The 18743-nt window shown below is 56.0% G+C and overlaps 7 protein-coding genes across 7 annotated transcripts; 4 read left to right on the forward strand and 3 right to left on the reverse strand.

The window, feature by feature from the left end:
- Positions 1-995: 995 nt before the first annotated feature.
- On the forward strand, positions 996-2456 carry KRP23_1091 (Exopolysaccharide phosphotransferase; the record flags this gene model as incomplete). The annotated part of the gene is made up of 1 exon (XM_067881214.1): positions 996-2456. The coding sequence occupies one exon, from the start codon at positions 996-998 to the stop codon at positions 2454-2456; it is 1461 nt and encodes a 486-aa protein (XP_067751659.1).
- A 433-nt stretch (positions 2457-2889) lies between these two features.
- Positions 2890-4320, reverse strand: KRP23_1092 (Exopolysaccharide phosphotransferase; the record flags this gene model as incomplete). The annotated part of the gene is made up of 1 exon (XM_067881226.1): positions 2890-4320. The coding sequence occupies one exon, from the start codon at positions 4318-4320 to the stop codon at positions 2890-2892; it is 1431 nt and encodes a 476-aa protein (XP_067751660.1).
- Positions 4321-4553: 233 nt separating this feature from the next.
- KRP23_1093 (uncharacterized protein) lies at positions 4554-6271 on the forward strand (the record flags this gene model as incomplete). The annotated part of the gene is made up of 9 exons (XM_067881237.1): positions 4554-4693; positions 4757-4956; positions 5040-5239; positions 5321-5376; positions 5450-5510; positions 5593-5686; positions 5747-5901; positions 5998-6120; positions 6197-6271. The coding sequence occupies 9 exons, from the start codon at positions 4554-4556 to the stop codon at positions 6269-6271; spliced, it is 1104 nt and encodes a 367-aa protein (XP_067751661.1).
- A 496-nt stretch (positions 6272-6767) lies between these two features.
- KRP23_1094 (Extracellular signal-regulated kinase 1) lies at positions 6768-10979 on the forward strand (the record flags this gene model as incomplete). Its single annotated transcript, XM_067881248.1, has 1 exon — positions 6768-10979. One exon carries the CDS (start codon positions 6768-6770, stop codon positions 10977-10979), a length of 4212 nt encoding a protein of 1403 aa, XP_067751662.1.
- Positions 10980-11190: 211 nt separating this feature from the next.
- On the reverse strand, positions 11191-12053 carry KRP23_1095 (uncharacterized protein; the record flags this gene model as incomplete). The annotated part of the gene is made up of 3 exons (XM_067881259.1): positions 11191-11770; positions 11834-11951; positions 12014-12053. 3 exons carry the CDS (start codon positions 12051-12053, stop codon positions 11191-11193), a joined length of 738 nt encoding a protein of 245 aa, XP_067751663.1.
- Positions 12054-13059: 1006 nt separating this feature from the next.
- KRP23_1096 (Ankyrin repeat, PH and SEC7 domain containing protein secG) lies at positions 13060-14151 on the reverse strand (the record flags this gene model as incomplete). The annotated part of the gene is made up of 2 exons (XM_067881270.1): positions 13060-13932; positions 14002-14151. 2 exons carry the CDS (start codon positions 14149-14151, stop codon positions 13060-13062), a joined length of 1023 nt encoding a protein of 340 aa, XP_067751664.1.
- Positions 14152-14356: 205 nt separating this feature from the next.
- On the forward strand, positions 14357-18640 carry KRP23_1097 (uncharacterized protein; the record flags this gene model as incomplete). Its single annotated transcript, XM_067881282.1, has 11 exons — positions 14357-14983; positions 15047-15209; positions 15279-15630; positions 15695-15806; positions 15875-16000; positions 16076-16441; positions 16511-16630; positions 16710-17699; positions 17762-18124; positions 18194-18337; positions 18416-18640. 11 exons carry the CDS (start codon positions 14357-14359, stop codon positions 18638-18640), a joined length of 3588 nt encoding a protein of 1195 aa, XP_067751665.1.
- Between the last annotated feature and the right edge of the window lie 103 nt (positions 18641-18743).

Here is an 18743-nt window from a genome sequence, read left to right on the forward strand (position 1 = left end):
AGCGGGTGGATACTTTCCTGGGCAAAGCGCGGCGCAGCTTGCGGCAAAAGCGGAGGTTTCGAAGCACAAGTGGAGGGTTCGGGCGCCTATACTGAGTGCCAGTGCTTTTCTCCGCCAAACAGCTTCAGTGTGGCGCACACAGAGAGGCAGATCGAGGCGTGGACCACATAGAGGAGTGGCGCGTCGCTAAATTTTGCTCCGGATGGGTTGACAAGCTTGACAAGCATTTGCCGTGCAAAAGCTGCCGGAACGCTTTTGCAGACAGCTGCACGTGTCACCGCCTGCTTGGCCAGCGTGATGCAAGAGCAGCAGCACCTAGCTTTGACACTGCAGCCATGGTACCTTGTCATTGTTTTTTGCGAGTTGAGCGGGACTCAACCGACGAGATGAACGCCAAAGCTGTTCAGCCAGTCCTGCCGGGAAGCTTGTTGCTACCAGAGCTGTGCTGCTGCCGCATTGCACACTTTCGACTAATGCACGGCGTCCGCCCAGGCCAAACTTCGTCGCGACGCAGTGATGAAGATTGCCACCGCCACAACGGCCTGGGTCAGCACGGCCGGCACTCGCATGGCGGCCATGCGCGTTGGACAGCGCGCCTGGACGTGACGAGCTCCGGTTGCATCTTCGTCCAATCGCGGCGCCCGATTTACCACTACGAATTAGCTCTAATCGTTAGGAGCCAGCCACGTTCCTTTCCGCCGCTGATAGCGGCGAGAGGCAGAGGTGGCCAGTCCACAGTCTCGTACGCTGGCAGCAAACCAACCTGCTGCAACCTGCTGCTTGTCCACAGCGTCTTCGCCATCGGGCTGGCGAGAAAGAATCCTCCGTTTTGCACCGAGGGATAATTCCTAGGGTGCAGAAAACGGCCGGATGGGATAGCGCGAGCTCATAATGTCTGCCACGTACTTTCGCCCCCCTCTCGACGTGCGAGCCAAAGCGAAGCCAGACACTTTGGTTCTCGCGAGCAAGCCGCCAATAGCTCTTCCCTTATCTCGATGAAGACTCCGGCCGGCGTGCGCATGCGCATGGCACTCAGCCACCAGCGCAACCTCCGCTACGTGCTGCTCACGGCGGTGGGTGCGCTGCTGCTGGTGACGTACCTGCTGTCCAGGACGCCCACGCCCTACACGTACGACAAGCTCTCGGATGACGAGGACAAGCGCTACAACTCGCAGGCCATCATGGACCAGTGGCCGGGCCAGTGCAACATCAAGAACTTCGAGCAGCTGCGGCGCATGTCCATCGTCTACACGTGGGTGAACGGCAGCCAGCCCTGCTACCGCGAGCAGCGAGAGAAGGCCGGGGGCAAACACGCCGTGGGCGGCTCGCGCGACCGCGAGATCGGTGAGCTCATGTTCTCCATCCGGTCCCTGGAGAAGTACGTGCCGTGGCACACGGGCCAGATCTACATCGTATCCCCAGGTCACATCCCGCACTGGGTGGACCTGCACAACCCGCGGATCAAGGTGATCAACCAGGACGACCTGTTCCCGGACTACGCCAAGCAGTTCCTGCCCACGTTCAACACACACGTGATCGAGCAGTTCCTGTACCTCATCCCGGGCCTCTCGGACATCTACATGCAGGTGAACGACGACTACCTCTTCACGAAACCCATTGCGCCCCACGAGTTCTTCACGTGCGACGGCGGCATCCGGTTGTTGCACGAGGCCGGCCTCATCTCCCACACGCCGCCCACCCCCAAGAAGGGGATCTGGATCGCGTCCGTGCTCAACACTCAACAGGAGATGGATCTCCGTTGGGGGAAGACCGACCGCCACTTCATCAAGCACGCGCCCTTCGTGTACTCGCGTCGTGCGTTCGAGCGCGTCCACCAGATCTTCGACCGACCGCTGTACATGACGCTCAAGAGCAAGTTCCGCGGCAAACCGGATATGAACATGCCGCTGCTGCACCACTACTACATGGTTGCGCAGGGCAGCGAGGAGCTGGGCGTCCCGATCAACTCCCCGCCGGAGGAGGAAATGTCCGGCTACAAGCTCATTCTGATGCAGAACAACAACATTGACAAGCTCAAGCAGACCTTCGGCCAGATCCTGGACGGTTCCACGCCTTACAGCATTGTCGCGCTGAACGATGAGTACACGGACATGCGCGTGGCCGACACGGCGCTCGAATTCCTCAACAAGTTTCTGCCTGAGCCCAGCAGCTTCGAGCGCAAGCCCGACTCAGAGCCCCACGCGCTTACTGTGCGCAAGCCCGGCACGTGCGAAGTGGACCCGACGATTCTGTCGCCCTTCCCGCGACGGGTGGAGGCCGCGCCCAAGTACCAGGTGATCGCGTACCGCGAACTGCGCTGGGTGGCATTCACCAACTCGCTGCTGCGCGGCCTGGGCTTCGGTCTGGGTGCGATGATCATGTACATTTTCTATCTGCTTGTGCTGCGCCGCAGCAAGGCTCCTGTTGGCTCGAACGGCGCGTATGACAAGGTGTAAAGCGGCTGTGTGCAAATGAGTGCAAAGTGTTTTCGACGAGCGAAGGCAAGACCATTGACGCTGAGGGCCGGCTGCACGAAGAAGCGCATGCCCGTGGAGACGAGGTGGTTGGTAGGTTTAGTACGTGTATCTACAGCACGAAGACAAATGTGCACAACTCGCTAGCGTTCTGTGCAGAATAGACGTTGCGATATCTTTTTCGTTCAACTACTGTGCTCGAGTGACGTGGCGGATGCTGAACCATCCTTTCAGCACTGCGTTTCAGCTAATGTGAGCAATGTTTGTCTGTCTTATCGTGTAGCCATCATCTTGGCAACGAGTCTATGGTAAGCGATCCAACATGAATTCATTTACTCGTAGATCTCAACTGCAAGCTGCTCAAGCGAGCGTGAGCACAACAGGGTTCTAGCTACAGACAATTTCACCCGGTCGCTTAGGTTTGCTTGGTGGCGTGCAGCCCAGGGGTTCCCTTGCTTGAAAACCGGAAGATGTAGACAGAGATCACGGCCGCTGTGGCCAGACCGAAACCATAGCCAATGTTCAGCGCCAAGTTCCACGCGAACGACGGTGTCATCTCGGCGAACGCGCGCTCGTTGGGCGAGCGGAACCGAGTCAATGTCGGTGTCGGCGCCCAGTCGGCCCCTTCCTCCATTGCTCGCAGCGAAATGAAGTCAGGCTCCGGCAGCGGGATCACGTTCGGGTCATAGGCGCAGTCTGCACCGTGCCAGTTGCTCACCACGCTCACGTGTTGGCCCTCGGGCAGCTCGAAAAACGCAGGCTCTGGGAGCAGCTGAGAGTAGAAGCGGCCAACCAGCTCAGCCGTCTCGGGACGCGTGTACTCGTCGTTCAGCGCCAGCAGGATCTCGGGTCCCTTGTTCTCTAGCGCCAACTTGAACTGCGCACTGAGCGATTCCTGCTCGTTGTCCTTGACACGCACGAGCAGCCAGTCGTCACACTCGCTGATCGGGTTGAGCTCCACAGGGATCCCCAGCACCTTGGTCCCCTCCTCCTGCATGTAAATGTGGTGCAGCAGCGGCATGTTGAGGTCGTCCGGGTGGCGCATCTGGTGCGGCAGCATGGCGTCCAGCTCCTTGCCGAACTTGTGGTGGATCTCTTCGAAGGCCAGGCGGCTGTAGACGAAGGGCGCGTGCTTGAGGAAGTTGTACACGTGCTCGCCGCCGTACGTCCTGTCCGTGAGCATGACCGTGTTGCGCACACTTGCGAGCCACGCGTTGGACTTTTGGCTGGGCACGTGGCGGATGTGGTTGATCTCCGTGAGCAGCTGCAGGCCGCCGTCGCACGTGAAGAAGCGGTCGGGCGTCACGGGCTTGATGAATAAATAGTCGTCGTTCATGTGGATGAAGACGTCCGTGAGCCCCGGGATCTTGTGCAGGTACTGCTCGATCACGTTCGTGTCGAACGTGGGTAGCGTGGCCTTGCCCTTGGGCAGCAGGTCGTCCTGGTCCACGACCCGCACACGCGGGTTCGACAGGTCCAGCCAGTCCGGGATCTGCCCTGGTGTGACGATGTAGATGGGGCCCTCGAGCCACGGCGCGAACTTGAGCAGCGAGCGCATCGAGTACTTGAGCTCTCCCATCTCCTTGTCTCTGGACGAGCCGCCGCGCGGCAGCCCCGCGCGCTCGCGGCGCTTGTTGTAGCAGCTCTCAGTGCCGTTCACCCACGTGTAGACAATGGCGGCGTGACGCAGCGTGTCCAAGTTGGCCACGTCGCAGCGGGAGCCGTCCTTGGAGGGCAGCCCCGAGATGAGCTCAGCCACGCGCGCCGGCGGGTCGGGCTCCTGCCCCATGTACAAAAGCGTCGCGATGGTGAGCGCGAAGCTCAGCAGCGCCAGGAAGCTCCGCATGGTCAAAGGAAGAGAACAAGGAGCGGAGGGAGCGGAAGGTGCAGCGGCGATCGCAATGTAGCAGCCACGTACGCGTATTGTGGGATGGATGCACCTGAGGATGTGTCGAAGAATAGGGGACTAAAACGGACGTTAATTATTAGCTAGGTGGGTCACATATATGTATGTTTAAAACATAAATAGTGTTTTGGACACAAGTTTTTCTTGCTCATTTCAGCACGTGAGCTGCAAAGATGACAGCGAAGCCGCGCGTGCTCGTGCTGGGTGGCGCCGGCATGATCGGCCGCAACTTCGTCAAGTACCTGGTCGACCGCGACCTTGTGTCGGCCGTGCGTGTAGCCGACAAGACGATGCCCGCCATCTCCTACTTCAGGTGCGCAGGGCCTCTGTATTCCGCAGTTTTGTCCTCGATTCCTTAGTTGTGACTGTACTGCAGCGCCCCGCACTCGCAGGCCTTCGCGGACGAGCGCGTGACCTTTGTACAGGCGGATCTGACCCGTGACGCACACGTGGACCGCGCATTCAACCCGGAATTCGGCCCCTACGACTTCGTGTTCAACCTGGCGGGCGAGACCAAGTGCGGTCTCTCGGAGACCGTTTACGCCTCCAAGTGCCGCGACCTGTCGGTGAAATGCGGTGAGGCCAGCGCTGCAATTGGTGGCAATTGGTGGCAATTGGTGTGCAACAACTGATTGGGTATTTTGCTGGTGTGATGGCAGCCAAGAAGGCGCAGGAGGTGCGTGTGAAGCGGTACATTGAAGTGTCCACGGCGTTCGTGTACAAGTCGCAGGGCAAGAAGCCGGCCGCAGAGGGGGCGGAACTGCTGCCGTGGACGCTACAGGCCAAGTACAAGCTCGAGGCGGAGGAAGAAATCCGTCGCCTGCCCGATCTCAAGGTCGTGTTCCTCCGCCCGGCTACGGTAAGATGACGCAGAGGTGCCTCCTGGTGGTGTGCAGGTCGTTTTGACGTGAGTGAATGTGCCGTGCTGATTGTATGGTAGGTGTATGGGTCGGCGGACTCGATGGGGCTCATGCCTAGAATCGTCTGCGCGGCCTCGTACGTCGTGACAAGTTCGTAGATTGGGTGCGTTGCGACCTGGTTCACTTAGTTATGATGCCGCACCTACCAGATACGTGAAGCTGGAGGAGAAGATGAAGCTGCTGTGGGACGCGGAGATGCGTGTCAACACGGTACGGCGTCAGGTTGCTTTCTGACTTTGGGGGAGGCTCAGATTATCTAAAGCGGAGCTCTTGCTTACATTTTGGCTTGCAGGTGCACGTGTTCGACGTATGTCAAGCGTTGTGGCACCTCACGGCTGCCGGAAAGGATGGCGAGGTGTACAACTTGGTGGACAAGAATGACACGAGTACGTATTTCGCGTAAAGTTGCCTGCTACAGCCTTGTGTAATCGTACTGCGACGAACAGACCAAGCGAAGATCAACGCGGTTCTGGAGGAGATTTTCCACATCAAGTCAGGCTTCATCGGCAAGTTGGTGTCCAACCTGGCGCGCGTGCGACTCGCTGACGTCGTGGACGATGCCAACGAGAAGCACATGCAGCCCTGGGCCGATCTGTGCTCGGTACGTCCTGCCCATACACCAAGTCGCTGCGCTTCCGGTTCACTAACTCCATGATGCCTGCCTCTGTTCGTCGCTACGCGTCGGGCTGGTATTCAGGAACATGGCATTACCAACACGCCGCTGACGCCCTACATCGACAAGGAGCTGCTGCAGCACAACCATCTCTATGCGAACGGCTCCAAGATCGAGTCCACGGGCTTCCGATACGAGTACCCGACGGTACGTGTCAATATTGTCGTAGCTGTAAATGTGGTGCCACTCAAAGTTGAACTCGCTTTGACTCATGTGGTCGTAGCTCGAGACGAAGGAAGTGCGTGGCGTACTGGAAGAGATGGTGCAGCAGAAGATCTTCCCGCCTATCTTGTCCTGAGCCTCCATGGCAGCTCCAGCTCAGGCGATGTCAATAGGGCGACCCATTTAACGATGTGACGCAGTGACGTCCCCATCCATCAGGCTGGCCCAGCCAGCTATCAGACCATGCTTGACACGTAGTTGCATACATTTCCCAAGTGTTCACAACAACACGACCGACCACCTGAGTTCACTTTGCACCCTGTTTTGGCAAGAAAGCGCCGTACCAAAGCTATCCTGACAAAACCGCATTAGCCTCGACGGAGCGACGGCGCGTGAATCCCCTCGCTGCATCTCGCCTCGCAGGTGACTACGCGCTCCACACGCACCAGCACTCGACGTAGCATCGAGTGGGGACTCGAGCCAGCTCTTTCCCGCGGAAATCCGAGCGGCAGAGCCGTCGTAATCAGCCTCTACTCGCGTCCCAAGCCACCTGCTACTCTTCGCCTTTACGTGTCTACGAGGGACCCGCAGCGGCATCAACTAAAAGGCTTAAGACACAGATGCAAGTCGCCATGGAGGTCAGCGACGCATCACCGGCCGAGGACGAGTTCGACAGCTTCCAGGACGCGCTGCCCTACGAGGAGCCGGCCAGCTTGACGTCCTCCACGAGCACGAGCCCCGCGGACGGAGAGCCGCGCACCGGCAGCAATGCCAGCGACGTGGACTCGGTCCTACCCACGCAACAGATGAAGAGACTCAAGAGGAAGGAGCGTCTGCGCACGCAGTCCGAGAGCGCGGCGTGGACCAGAGCCTCGCTTAGGATGCGGCCGTCGCCACCAGTTGCGGACATGGCGGCCACCCCCGCTTTTGACGGGGCTCATAGTCTCGCTACCCCCGGGGGTGAAGCTCCTTACGACCAAGTGCGCAATAGCGAGAGCGCGCTGTCGCATTTTACGAGGGATATGATCAACGGGCTGGATATGTCTGCGCTCATGGGCAACGGCAATGATTTCTCCTACCGTCGACGCAGTCATGACAGCTCCATGTCTTCGGCGGTGGTGCTGGGCAGTCGAGAAGGAGTGATCAATATGTGGCGCCAGCAAGGACAGATCTCGGAGCGCGCGTCGGAGATTTTGGAGGACGCCAAGTTGGCACTGCATGGGAAGGAGCGGAATCTGTATAATTCGTCCGCGAAGCGATTGTCGGAGGCGCAGGACCCGCGGCTTAATACTCTGGGCGAGAGGATTTCGTCTACTACGGCAGTAGGTGGTGCAAACCTACTCACGGAGCCCTCGTCGACTACAAGCAGTGTTCATGCTGTTGAACTGCATGCGGATGATGATTTGAATGCGTCGCAAGTAACCGCTAACGTACACGAGAACGCGGAAGTCGCGAATACGATGCCGGTGCATCCAAACACAGTGACAGCGCATCAGAATGACGATAGGCCTTCATTAGATCTTGACAAGGACCATGGGGTCGAAAGCTCGCCGTCAGGGGTAGACGAGCGTGATACTAACTTTCGACCGCAATCTGCAACATTATATCATGAAGCGGTCAAGTGGGAAGGCGTCCTAACCAGGAGGAGTGAATGGCTGCGGAGGTTGGAGCGACACTACTACGTTTTGGAGGGTAAATTCCTGCGAAGATTCGCTTCGAAAGAGACATATCTAGCGTCTCGAGATGAGCCTCTCGTACCTCACCATATTGAGCCGCCAAGCGATCCCAGCAAGCCTGTTCCTGGCAGCCCCGCAGCTACCATGATCCGGCGCAATTCGAGTAGCCCTGCGTCCAGCGGTGTAAGTCATTTATACGTGTTGGCGGGTGTTAAAGACTCTTCCAGCCGACCTAATGGGTTCACCTTCATTACGGAAGACAAGAAGACGCTGCAGGTTACAGCCCCCACGGCTGTAGAGAAGTTTATTTGGATGCGTCTTGGACTCGAGGCTATTGTGGCGCTTCCTACGCTGCCCGTCGCCCCGCTGGACATGGAGGAATTCTACGCGATGCTGGTAGTGTTGTACACGGCTCACAGTGGCAACTGGCGTACGGAAGGTGACATGGCTGTAACTCTTCCTCCGCCATCCGAGCAAGTGTTCACGCGCTTCTTCCGTCTGCTCGACAAGGACGTCATTTTTTGCTCAAACTACCCACCATCGGTACCATTTCACGGTTCGTTCCGTGGTCATGCTGGTGTGGTAACTTTCATGCATGGCTTTGCGCGCCATACGCTTTGGACTAACTTCAAGATCGGTGGCATGTCGGTGGATGGTGCTATTGCTGTTGCTTCTGGCAAGGAAGAGCTGGAGAACCGTCGTGACGCTCGCAAGTTCATTCAGAATTGGGTGCACAAGTTCACGTTCTATTCGGATGGGCGCCTTGCACGCTTTGAAATTAACGGCGACGTTGTTGCAGCGAGTGCGGTGTTTAAGGTCCCGGGTGCAGCCACCACGCTCAAGCTTCCTCAAGAATACAACGAGGTTGATGCTGAGCATGGCCTCGAAGGCGTTCTGCTTGTACGCGTTATGCAGGGCCATGGACTGAAAGCTGGTACTTCGGTAAAGAAAACGGTCAAGGAGCCGAGCATTACAGTGCATCTCCAGTATCGTGAGCAGCCAAAGCCCAAGTCAGGTGTGAATGGATCTACGTCAACTTCCTCTTCGACTATTTCGACGGGCTCCTCGACGCTTATGGGCGGCATTTCGATGCCATCTCTATCGCGGAAGTTTAGCTTCATGACCTCAGTAGCGAGCTCTGCCGCGTCTGCAGCGTCGTCTGCTGTGGGTGTCGGGAATACCTCTACATCCAATGGGTCAACACCAAAGCCGGACCCGTTTAGTACGGGAACGCCACGCAACGCGGAAGATGAATCGTACTTGCCGACGCACCCTGTTTGGAATCGTGTAATTGACCTCCCGTTCGGCGATGTTATCGGCACTTGCTCGCTTGTAGTGGATGTAAAAGACCACTCCAAGAATGGAGTGGAGTCCCAGTTGGGATTCACTATGTTGAACGTCGCCAAGTATCTGATGGCTGCTGACGGCAATGCACGCACGAAAACGCGGGAAGAGGCTGCTATGGCTGCTGACAGCAAATGGTATTCTATTAGCAATGCCAAGGGCGAGTATTGCGGTAAGGTGCAGTTGGGTATCACTTGTCGGCGGTCAAATCATGCTGAGGACGGAGATGGAGTGCAGCCGCGACTTAAGAAGAGTCAGAGCGTCGTTATTGACCGGAAGAATCCGCCGTCCTCTCACATGCTGCAGTGGGATGCAACTCCTGCTGCTCAGTCGCAGGCATTGCTGGGTGCTGCAACTCCGGCGCTCAAGAAGGGAATGACTCTTGACGAGTTCCCGATGGGCGGAAGTGAACATGCGCGTCGTCATGGCTGGGCTAACGTGAAGCTCTCGCCTGAGGACACTGCTCGTACGCAGTCGGCTGGTGCAATTGTTAGCGGTGAACACAGCAAGGGCAATGAAGATGAAACGGTTCACAAGCGCTTTCCATCAGGAGAAGGAAATAGTGCTGGGTTGCCTGCAGCTACAGATGCCATTGTTTGCAAGGAGAACGCTGATATGCACACATTCATGGTTTGCGGCGCCCCGTTCACGATTCCGCGGCATTACCAGCTTATCAAGGTCTGTGGACGTGGTGCTTACGGTATTGTGATTGCTGCTACGAACTTGCGAACCGGTGGGAACGTAGCTATTAAGAAGGTGATTGACTGCATCTGGCATCCACACCAGCTCAAGCAGATCCTGCGTGAGTGCCGATTGATTCGTCACATGGCTCATGAAAATGTGCTGAGTCTGCTTGATTTGATTCCGCCGCCATCGTACACGGACTTCCGCGACGTGTACATGACCGTGGACCTCATGGAGATGGATCTCCACCGAATTATTTACTCGAAGGAAGTGCTGCGCGACGACCACATTCGTTATTTCCTGTACCAAATGCTTAGCGGTCTGCACCACATGCATCAAGCTGGCGTGTTGCACCGCGATCTGAAGCCCAGCAACCTGCTCATCAATTCCGATTGCCAACTCAAGATTTGTGATCTAGGACTAGCACGTTCAAAGGAAGCCGAGGACGTGGGTATGACGGAGTATGTGGTCACGCGCTGGTACCGAGCTCCGGAGCTTTTGCTGGGTAGTGCTTACGGCGATGGCGTGGACCTCTGGGCAGCAGGATGCATTTTTGCCGAGATGCTGGGCCGTAAGCCTCTGTTCCCCGGTGAGACGTACGTCCATCAACTCCAGCTCATCATGAACGTGCTGGGTGTGCCGGAGGAGCATTCGTTCAAGGAGAACCCGCTGGCCAACAAGCTCAAGGGCCGCCAGCTTCTGAGCCGTACGCAGGCTGTGGCTGGCATCGACACGAGCACCATGTTCCCGAACGCGAACCCTGAGGGGCTGGACTTGCTCTGGAAGATGTTGGTGTTCGATGTGGAGAAGCGAATCACGGTGGAGGAGGCGCTGCGGCATCCGTACCTAGCTATGTATTACGACGAGGAGCGCGAGAGTGTGCCCGTGGAGAAGTTCCAGAGCTTCGACCTAGACGACCTAGACGAGTCGGACCTCAAGGAGCTCATGTTCAAGGAGATCTGCCACTTCCACCCGGAGGAGATGGTCAAGCGTGCCAAGCAGCAGCTCGATAACCCCGAGAGCCAAGAGAAGCTTCCTCCTGGCTGGGTAAAGCGCGAGTCGCGTAGCGTGCCTGGCAAGTTCTATTACAGCAACCCCAAGCGCGGCATCAGCACGTGGATTAAGGAAGAGATGGATTGAAGTAGTTGCAGCGGGTGCGAAGAAGCTCCTCGAGCGAACAGAGTGCTTGAAGTGTATGAGTGGGGAGTGGAGGTCGTGCTTCCAGTGTATTAGAGAGCCCCAATAAAATAAACTGATCGCTGCGTGTTGGACTCGAAAAGGGATTGCTAGCATGCTTATAGGGGGGGGAGGTTACACGAAGCAGACACGTCACTAGAGTTGTTAAAATTCTTCAGCTCGCTGTCAAAGCTGCCAGTCCCATAGCAGACGGCACATACGGCTTGGGTGACGGAAACTGACGACTGCACAGCTTGGAACGGGGTGAACTCCACGACGGCTCGGAACGGAAAGTGCACGCGTCTTCCTGCGGGTACGGACTCGTCATCACTCGATGGATCTTGAGGCCTGTGTGAACCGGCGAGCCCAAGCTCGAACAGCGGCCTAAAGCTGGTCGGGGAGGCAGGTAGCGTCGGTCTTCCGACGCGAACGAGGGGTCTGACGAGGCCCAGTAGTCCACATCGCTCATCATGGTGGAAGAGGTGGAGAAGCAGTCCTCGCTCGAGCTGTAGATGTCGAGCGAGTCGATGGGTGTCGAGAGCGTCGAGAGGCTTCGCCTGCGCCCTGAAGGCAGGAAGTAGTCGTCCAGCAGCTCCACTCGGTCCAGATACGGGCCTTTGATGCGCTTGCCTCTGCTGTTGAAGTAGAAGGCGCAGTCGTCGTTCTCCTCCAGCACGCGGCTGTAGAAGGCTGAGAGCATGCGGCTACCAGAGGACGCCGTGGACCGGTTGGATTGCAGCAGGAACGAGTCCCAGCTGTGATCACAGGGCAATGGTTAGAGCTCTGGGTACTTTTTGATTTCAGGCCAAGCCACGTACTTGACGGGGTCGTCGTCTTCGTCCTCGAGGCGTCCGCAGCTCCAGTTCTTCTGCAGTCGGTCGAGCAGCGAGTCCTCGCTGGGCGAGCGATCTCTGCGCTGCGTTATCTCGCTAAAGTCTGCAAAGGCAAATGCGTCAGTGTCAATACACACCACGAAGGAACAAGTGCGACGAACGAACCTGGCTCATGGTCGCCAAAGCACACGAGTACTGCGCCCATATTGCCAATTGCGTAGTGAGAGCGCTTCTGAGAATGACGACTAGGAGGCGCGCCAGCATACGGCAGTAACACGAGATTGAGAGGTGGGCGTTGCGCGGCTGCTGGGTGCACCAGTAGTCAGGCAACTTCAATGTAACCTAAAACAAGGAAATGCAGAACGCCCAACATAGAGCGACTGACTGATTAAAGTCTTTAATTTAAAAACGCACCAGACATTAATACAGTTTATACGTTTTTAAGACGTATAAACGATATTTACGGAACAGTAATTATCCACTACTGTGTTGACATGATTTTAGTATGGGTTAGGTTTCTAAGTTTCCTGACTATATAAAAATTGTTTTTGTTTAAACAGTTCTTTGAGGTGGTTTTACACGTTTTACGGGCTGTAGCAACCTTATAGTGGTAAAAATAAATGCCCAAACTACGGAAAGCCCAATCTTCGAGCGGACGCGATCTTTTTTTCCTGTGACAACGACTTTTTTGCAGAACACATCGCAGCAGGATTTGCTTCAGTCGGAGGTTTTGTCCTCTCTACGCGGCTTGTCGTCTCTATTCCGTTGTACGTTGCACCGCTCGCAGCTTTCGTTTCTTGTGAACGGCAGCCGTTGGGCGGCAGTCGTTAGCGCAACGGTTTGTGTGGACGACGCGAAAAAAGAACCGCACGTTACACGCGTTTGTCTTTTTGTAGAAGGCGCGGCTTCGGTGGATCATGACGCATGTGGGGAAATGGAATCTGATCCCCTCGCATTTAGCTGGCAGGCACATTGGCTTCGGAGGCTGGGCAAAGCAAAGCTGCACGTTGTGTTTCGGATGGCCTGCGCGCTGGAGATGGAACGATGGAGACAACATGAGGGTGGTTGCTTGCCATGTTCACACTCGGCAACCGAATGCGGCAGAGGATCACTCACATCCTGCATTTAAACAGCTGGTTCAGAAATTGTTGCCGCACCAGAACGGAAAGACACTGCAACTTCTAAAGTAACAAGGGATTGAAGGGGACGGTTTATACTAGGGACTCAAAGTACACGCCGGGCTCGCAAAATCGGATGAGTACGGGGCGAGGTGCCGTCTTCAACAGGTAGCGTGTCAGCGCGTAGCCGACCTGGCGGGTGCTATCGTCGCCCACTGCCACGATCACCCAGCCCGCGATCGACACTTCCGGCTCGGGGTTGATTGTCGTTACAATGTTCTTGAGAATGCTACTGCCAGTTGCCAGGAAGCTGCCAGACGTCAAGAAGCTGCCAGACGTCAAGAAGCTGCTGGTACCAGACGCAGCGCTGGACTGCCTTCGTCGGCGACTGCTGTATGAATGGCGGTCGTTGGCGTACCTCTTGACCACCGCAGCGTGGCCGTCGAACGACGTCTCAATCTCCAGTCCCAAAGCCACGTCCGGAAACTCGAGCTCCACTTCATCTGGCAGCAACTCCGACGGTTTCCGTTCGATCCGCTTGATGGCGTCCGCGACGAACAGGTCGTAGCACTGTCCCAGGTACATGTCCGGCACCTCTGGTCTTGCCGAGCCTGCCTCCCCTCCCAGACGATGATAGTTGCGGATAAAGTCGGCTCGAGACATCTTGAACTTCTTCGCCAGCCTCGGGTTATGAGCGTCTGTATTCAGCAGCAGCACCGAAAATGCCAATGTGTACACGGCGTCCTCGGACGGACACTCGAGGCTGTCCGGGTTGGCCGCGTAGTAGGCCTCGGCAAACGCCTGTAGGATCCGGTCGATCTTCTGAGCTTCACTGGGCAGCTCGAACCGACTGAGGTACACGCGTAGAGCGACGTCGAACGCGACGTCCTGGAAGACGAAGCCGTTGGCGTATTCATGAAGCACGCTCAGCGACTTGGCATCAGGTTCGCCTAAAACTTGTCCGACCTGCAACAATTGACCACAAATGTTAGGCACTAAAAGTCTAACAACTCAACAGCACAACAGAATTCATACCATTCTCGGGTCGGAGTGTGGCATTTCGTGCAGGAATTCCGCGATCTCCCTGGGCGACGACGGACTTTCGGGGTCCATCAGGTGCATAATATGCGTTGCCTCCACACTGCAGGCAGTGTCTGCCGCGGACTGGTCTTCCGAGCCGCTCATAACTGTCTAATACGCGCAGGACGAGCTGTCCTGGTGTCTTGCACAAGTTGTGCCACCTTTCTTGTCGCAGCGTAACCGCAATCTGTACCCCATGGGTTTACGTGGTGTTTACGTACGTAATAGTAGTGTGTCGTACATAAGTGATCTTGAAACGACGCGTACCCCCCCCCCCCCCTCTCAATGTATCAATCGGATCGACGTGAATATGCCGCTTCCTACGAGCGATAACAGGGCAGAATCGCGGCGTGTGAATCTGCCACGAGGCTGTGTGGATGACCTACAGCGAGGCGTGGGCTGCGTGGAGCTCCTGGCGCAGCTGAGTTCTCTCGGAGTGAGCGACAAGAAGCCCAGCGCCTTTGTGGACGTCGCATTCCACCCCTTGAAGCCGTGGGTGGCGGCCATTGAGCCCAAAGGCTGCGGAGTCGTGTGGGACTACGAGACAAGCGAGGTCGTAACAGAGTTCGACTTGGGCGAGTCCCAGGTACTGGACGACGACGAGTTGCATGGCTCGGAGGCGAGTGAAGATGCAGTGGACGGAGCTACAGAAGGAGCTGCTGGTTCTGCGGTTTTCAGCCCCGCTGCCGCACCCAAGGGGCTGCTGAGTCGAGCGACGGCTTCTCCGTCGGCCAGAGCGGTGCAGGGTCTATTGTCACCTACGGGTGCGTCGCTTATCAAGCCACGACGACGCACGACGCTGCAGATGCTGTTCTACGACCATGAAGCCATCGCGTGCACGACGCAACTGCCAGCTCCGCGAACATGTTTCGATGAGTGGTTGATCATTGTTGCACGCTCGCATATCGTGATATGTGACCTGGACCAGAATGGAGCGGTTGGTGGAGTGTGTGAAGAATTGTCTTGCGTGACCTCCTACTGATTGTTTTGTGTGCTGTAGGTGCACCACCTCGACCCGGAGGATTTGCATCGCGGTCTGCCGAGTAGTGTTGCTATTCTTCCTTCTGGACTGTTAGCAATTGGGTGCCAAGACGGAAAGATCCGAATCTGGAGTCCGTGGCAGTCGAAAACTGTTGGCACGCTCGATAGTGGATCACAGCGAGGTCCGTCCTGCAAGTTTGGTTGTTGAGACCACAGTAGCTTACGCGTTGTTCTTGGTATTATACTCGCAGATGTTCAGCAGCTCGTTCTACTTACGACGCCGCCGATCCTGATGAAGAGAAGCGGAAGTGGGGCTCTACCGGGCGCGGAAACCCGCCTCAGCACCCAGCTACACCATCTCGCCTGTGCAACGCTGGATGGGCATGTTGTGACTTGGCGGGTTTCTCTTAACTCTTCTACTGCTAGTTGTGACTGTGTGAAGACGTCAGAAGTTGAGCTTAGAGATGTCTTCCGCCAATTTGACTATGTGAACGGAGTGCATGAGCTGAGATTCCACTCGCAGCATGACGTCATGACAGCGGCCAGCCGCGACGGTACCATTTTCTTCTTTGATGTGGCGCCGCTGCTAGACAGCAACAAGCCGTACGCAAAACCACTAGCTTGCTCTTAGCAGCATAACTCAAGACTAACTCATGGCATTGCGTAGCGCTACGCTCACAGGGCTTCTCCCAAGCAGCAAGCTCCAAAGTGTCATAGTGCTACCTGGAGCTCAAAAAGGGTGTTTCACAGCTCTTTCGACGTCGCCTTTAAACTCCACGGTACGTCCACACTTTTTCGCGTTTAGCTTCGTTGTCATTTAACGCACTAATTGACGTGTGGTGTACAGTTGGTAGTCTCGGAAATCATGGTCAAAGGCCGCTATAGCGGGAAGGACAACGTGCCGACCATCTTCACAGAGTTTGCAATTAGCAGTACCCAGGAGTCCAGAGATCTTCGAGCGTTCGTCTCTCCGGTATGTACCATTCCGTTGAAGGGACTAGTAGTTTCACTGATTTTGACTTCTGTGTTGATGGTTTGTATCGTAAAGATGCCACCCAAGAGATTGAAGATGGTGTCCCTCACAAGCAGCGTTCGGAACCCGGGCGAGCTGTGCTGCCTCACCAACTACGGCTTGCTCGTCCTCCGTTCAAACTTCTTAGCTTCTCCAACGCCCGTCTTCATCCCTCGAGGACAAACAAACACTCCTGCTATAGGATTCCCTTCCTCGATGGTCATTGGAGTGCGAGTTCTTGGGGAGAATCCACAAGAGAAACCACAGCATCACGTTGTGCAGAACGGTGCCGAAGCTCAGGCGTCCGCCACAATCGAGCGTTCACGAGTTCCTCAGTTACTTTATTGTCCCTGGCAGGATGGGTTTCTGGCAGCGCTCTTGCCGATTAGTGGACATCTTGAGGTACGCTCCTAGTTTGATCGCCAACCAATACTTCGACTAACGTGACCTACTTTTTGTCGATACGAGTAGATCTTGCAGGTAGGCTTGAAACCTGTTCCACCAAATGCTGTCCATCTGCAGACGATATTTGCAGCACACGCATTTGCCTTCGCGTGGCATCCATCCCAGCCGCTATTCGCAGTTCTCGCGGTGAGTTCGTGAACTTTCGTTCACCTAAACAACAAAGTGAACTGCGTGAGTATTGACAATCGATGTTGAATTCATGAAGCCAAACAAGGAGCTGACTGGTAAGCTCACTCGGTCGAGCACCTCGTCGGCGATTGTGCAAAACAAGCGTTCAAGATTTTTCTTTGGAGGGAGCAGAGCATCGGCTGCCAACGCGAGTGACGAGCCTGACGCTCGTCAACAGCGCGCGGCTGCCAGAGCGTTGACTTTGTCAATTTACAAACTTTCAGGGGACGATGCAGAGGTCGAGTTTCTCGAGACCAGTTTCTCAGGTGGCGACGATCATGTGCTCCATGTTTTCTCGGGCCCCCTGCTCGGTGTTGTCAAATACGTTTCCGATGTAGATAGTTCCGATCCAGCACCATTTGTTGGAGGCGGCGCGATTGTTAAAAGATCGCGCGACAGCCCGGCATCCTTGAGTCGAATCCAACGCGCGCAGTCATTCATGCTCGGTCTTAGTGCGATCTCATCTCCTAAGATGGCCGACTTACGACTCACCATGATCTCGCCGTCGCAATCCCCGTCAGCCTCGCCAACAGCAGCCAGTTTTGAGTCAACTGATCCTGCTAGTGATCTCACGAAAACGTTCCTCGAGTTCTACGAGTGGAGTCACGTGGTGGGCGCAAGTGATGGTGAAACATCACTACGCAAACTCGGTGGAGGGTTTGCTGTCGACTGCCCGCTAGCCCTCGAATGGGACACTACCACCCACACCATGTGTGCGCTCGTTTATCCAACGAGTATCAAGATCATCCGCTTCAATATTGCCACCACGGGCGCCCAAACCAGCCAGGCGGTAGGAGATATTCCAACCATGGAGTGTCTGCACGAAATCCCAACACCGTCCCCAGCGCTTTCCCTGCACTGGGTGCACCACACGCTCTTCTTCACCACCGAAGACGAAGTAAAGTGCAGCGTGATTTCTCGCACGCGGTGCTTTACGCTAGCGCTAGCTTCTCGCTGGGTACTGAACGAAGCCTCATGCGCAACTCAACTCAGTGATGACGATCTGAACCAGTTCCCAAGACCACAGGTAAGTGAGATTTTCTCCATATTATTTATCCTCCACGCAACTCAACTGCCTGTGTGCCTCAGATTTTCCCTGCTGGAGCAAGTACCATTCTGGGCGAGCGAGATCAGAAGCTCGTGCTAGGAGGACCATTGCACGCTGTCCACATCCTCGATCTGTCCAATCGAGTTCTCCAGTGTGCAATGCTCGTGACTGCCGGTTCTATCAACCAAGCTGCCGAACTAGCTCAACTGCTTTGCCCAGCTGCTACGCAGTGGCTGGGCGCTGTGTTTGAGGCGTTTGGGTATGCTGAAGAGGCCTTGCGACTTCTACCCGGCCTCTCGTTGTCGCTGAAGGTCAACATGTGCATCAAGCACGCACAACTGGAGCAGTTGTCAAAACTCCTCGCTGAGCTCATCGAGCAGGAACGCGACTCGCTCAACCTCACGGTAAGCTCACAGTCTGTCGATGTTGAGAATTTGGAGTCGCTAACAATGCGCCACTGCCAAAACTGACAGGGATCGTCGCTGTTTCAACGCGCGTGTATTGCTCTGCATCGCGGCGGCATGGAGGCGTCACTCAAACAGCTTGGCTCGGCTCTCCTGGCGCGTAAACGTTTCAACGACGCCATTTTCGTTGCCTCTCTGCTGCAGAACGAAGAGGTAAGACCTCGACATTGTAGCAATCTCTGATGATGCTGGACTCCAGTCGTCTAACGGCGGTGGGTTTCTTTGCTGCAGCAACTCGTGCAAGCCTATGGTTCGGCTGGAGAATGGAGCGCAGCTTTCCACGCCGCGAAGCCGACGCCATCAGGTCGCTCGGCAGCAACAACTCCAACTCAAGGCGCGATACTGCACAAGTGGAATGCCAGTGTCGCCAAGCCCACTGCTGCCTGGAGATCCGTGCTTGAAAAGCAAGGGATTCGACCTCCGACGACGGTAGAACTTGGCGCACCAGCAAAATAGGGTCGACTGTGCAATCCTCGAGGTCGTAATTGCATCTATCGATATGAATCTGCTTTGTTTTTCAAATCTTGAGGAGTCGCCAGCGATCTCTCTCGTCTCTCGA

This window comes from Phytophthora ramorum (genome assembly GCF_020800215.1).
Source record: "Phytophthora ramorum isolate Pr-102 chromosome Unknown Phyram_PR-102_s0001, whole genome shotgun sequence".
Classification (NCBI taxonomy): domain Eukaryota; phylum Oomycota; class Peronosporomycetes; order Peronosporales; family Peronosporaceae; genus Phytophthora; species Phytophthora ramorum.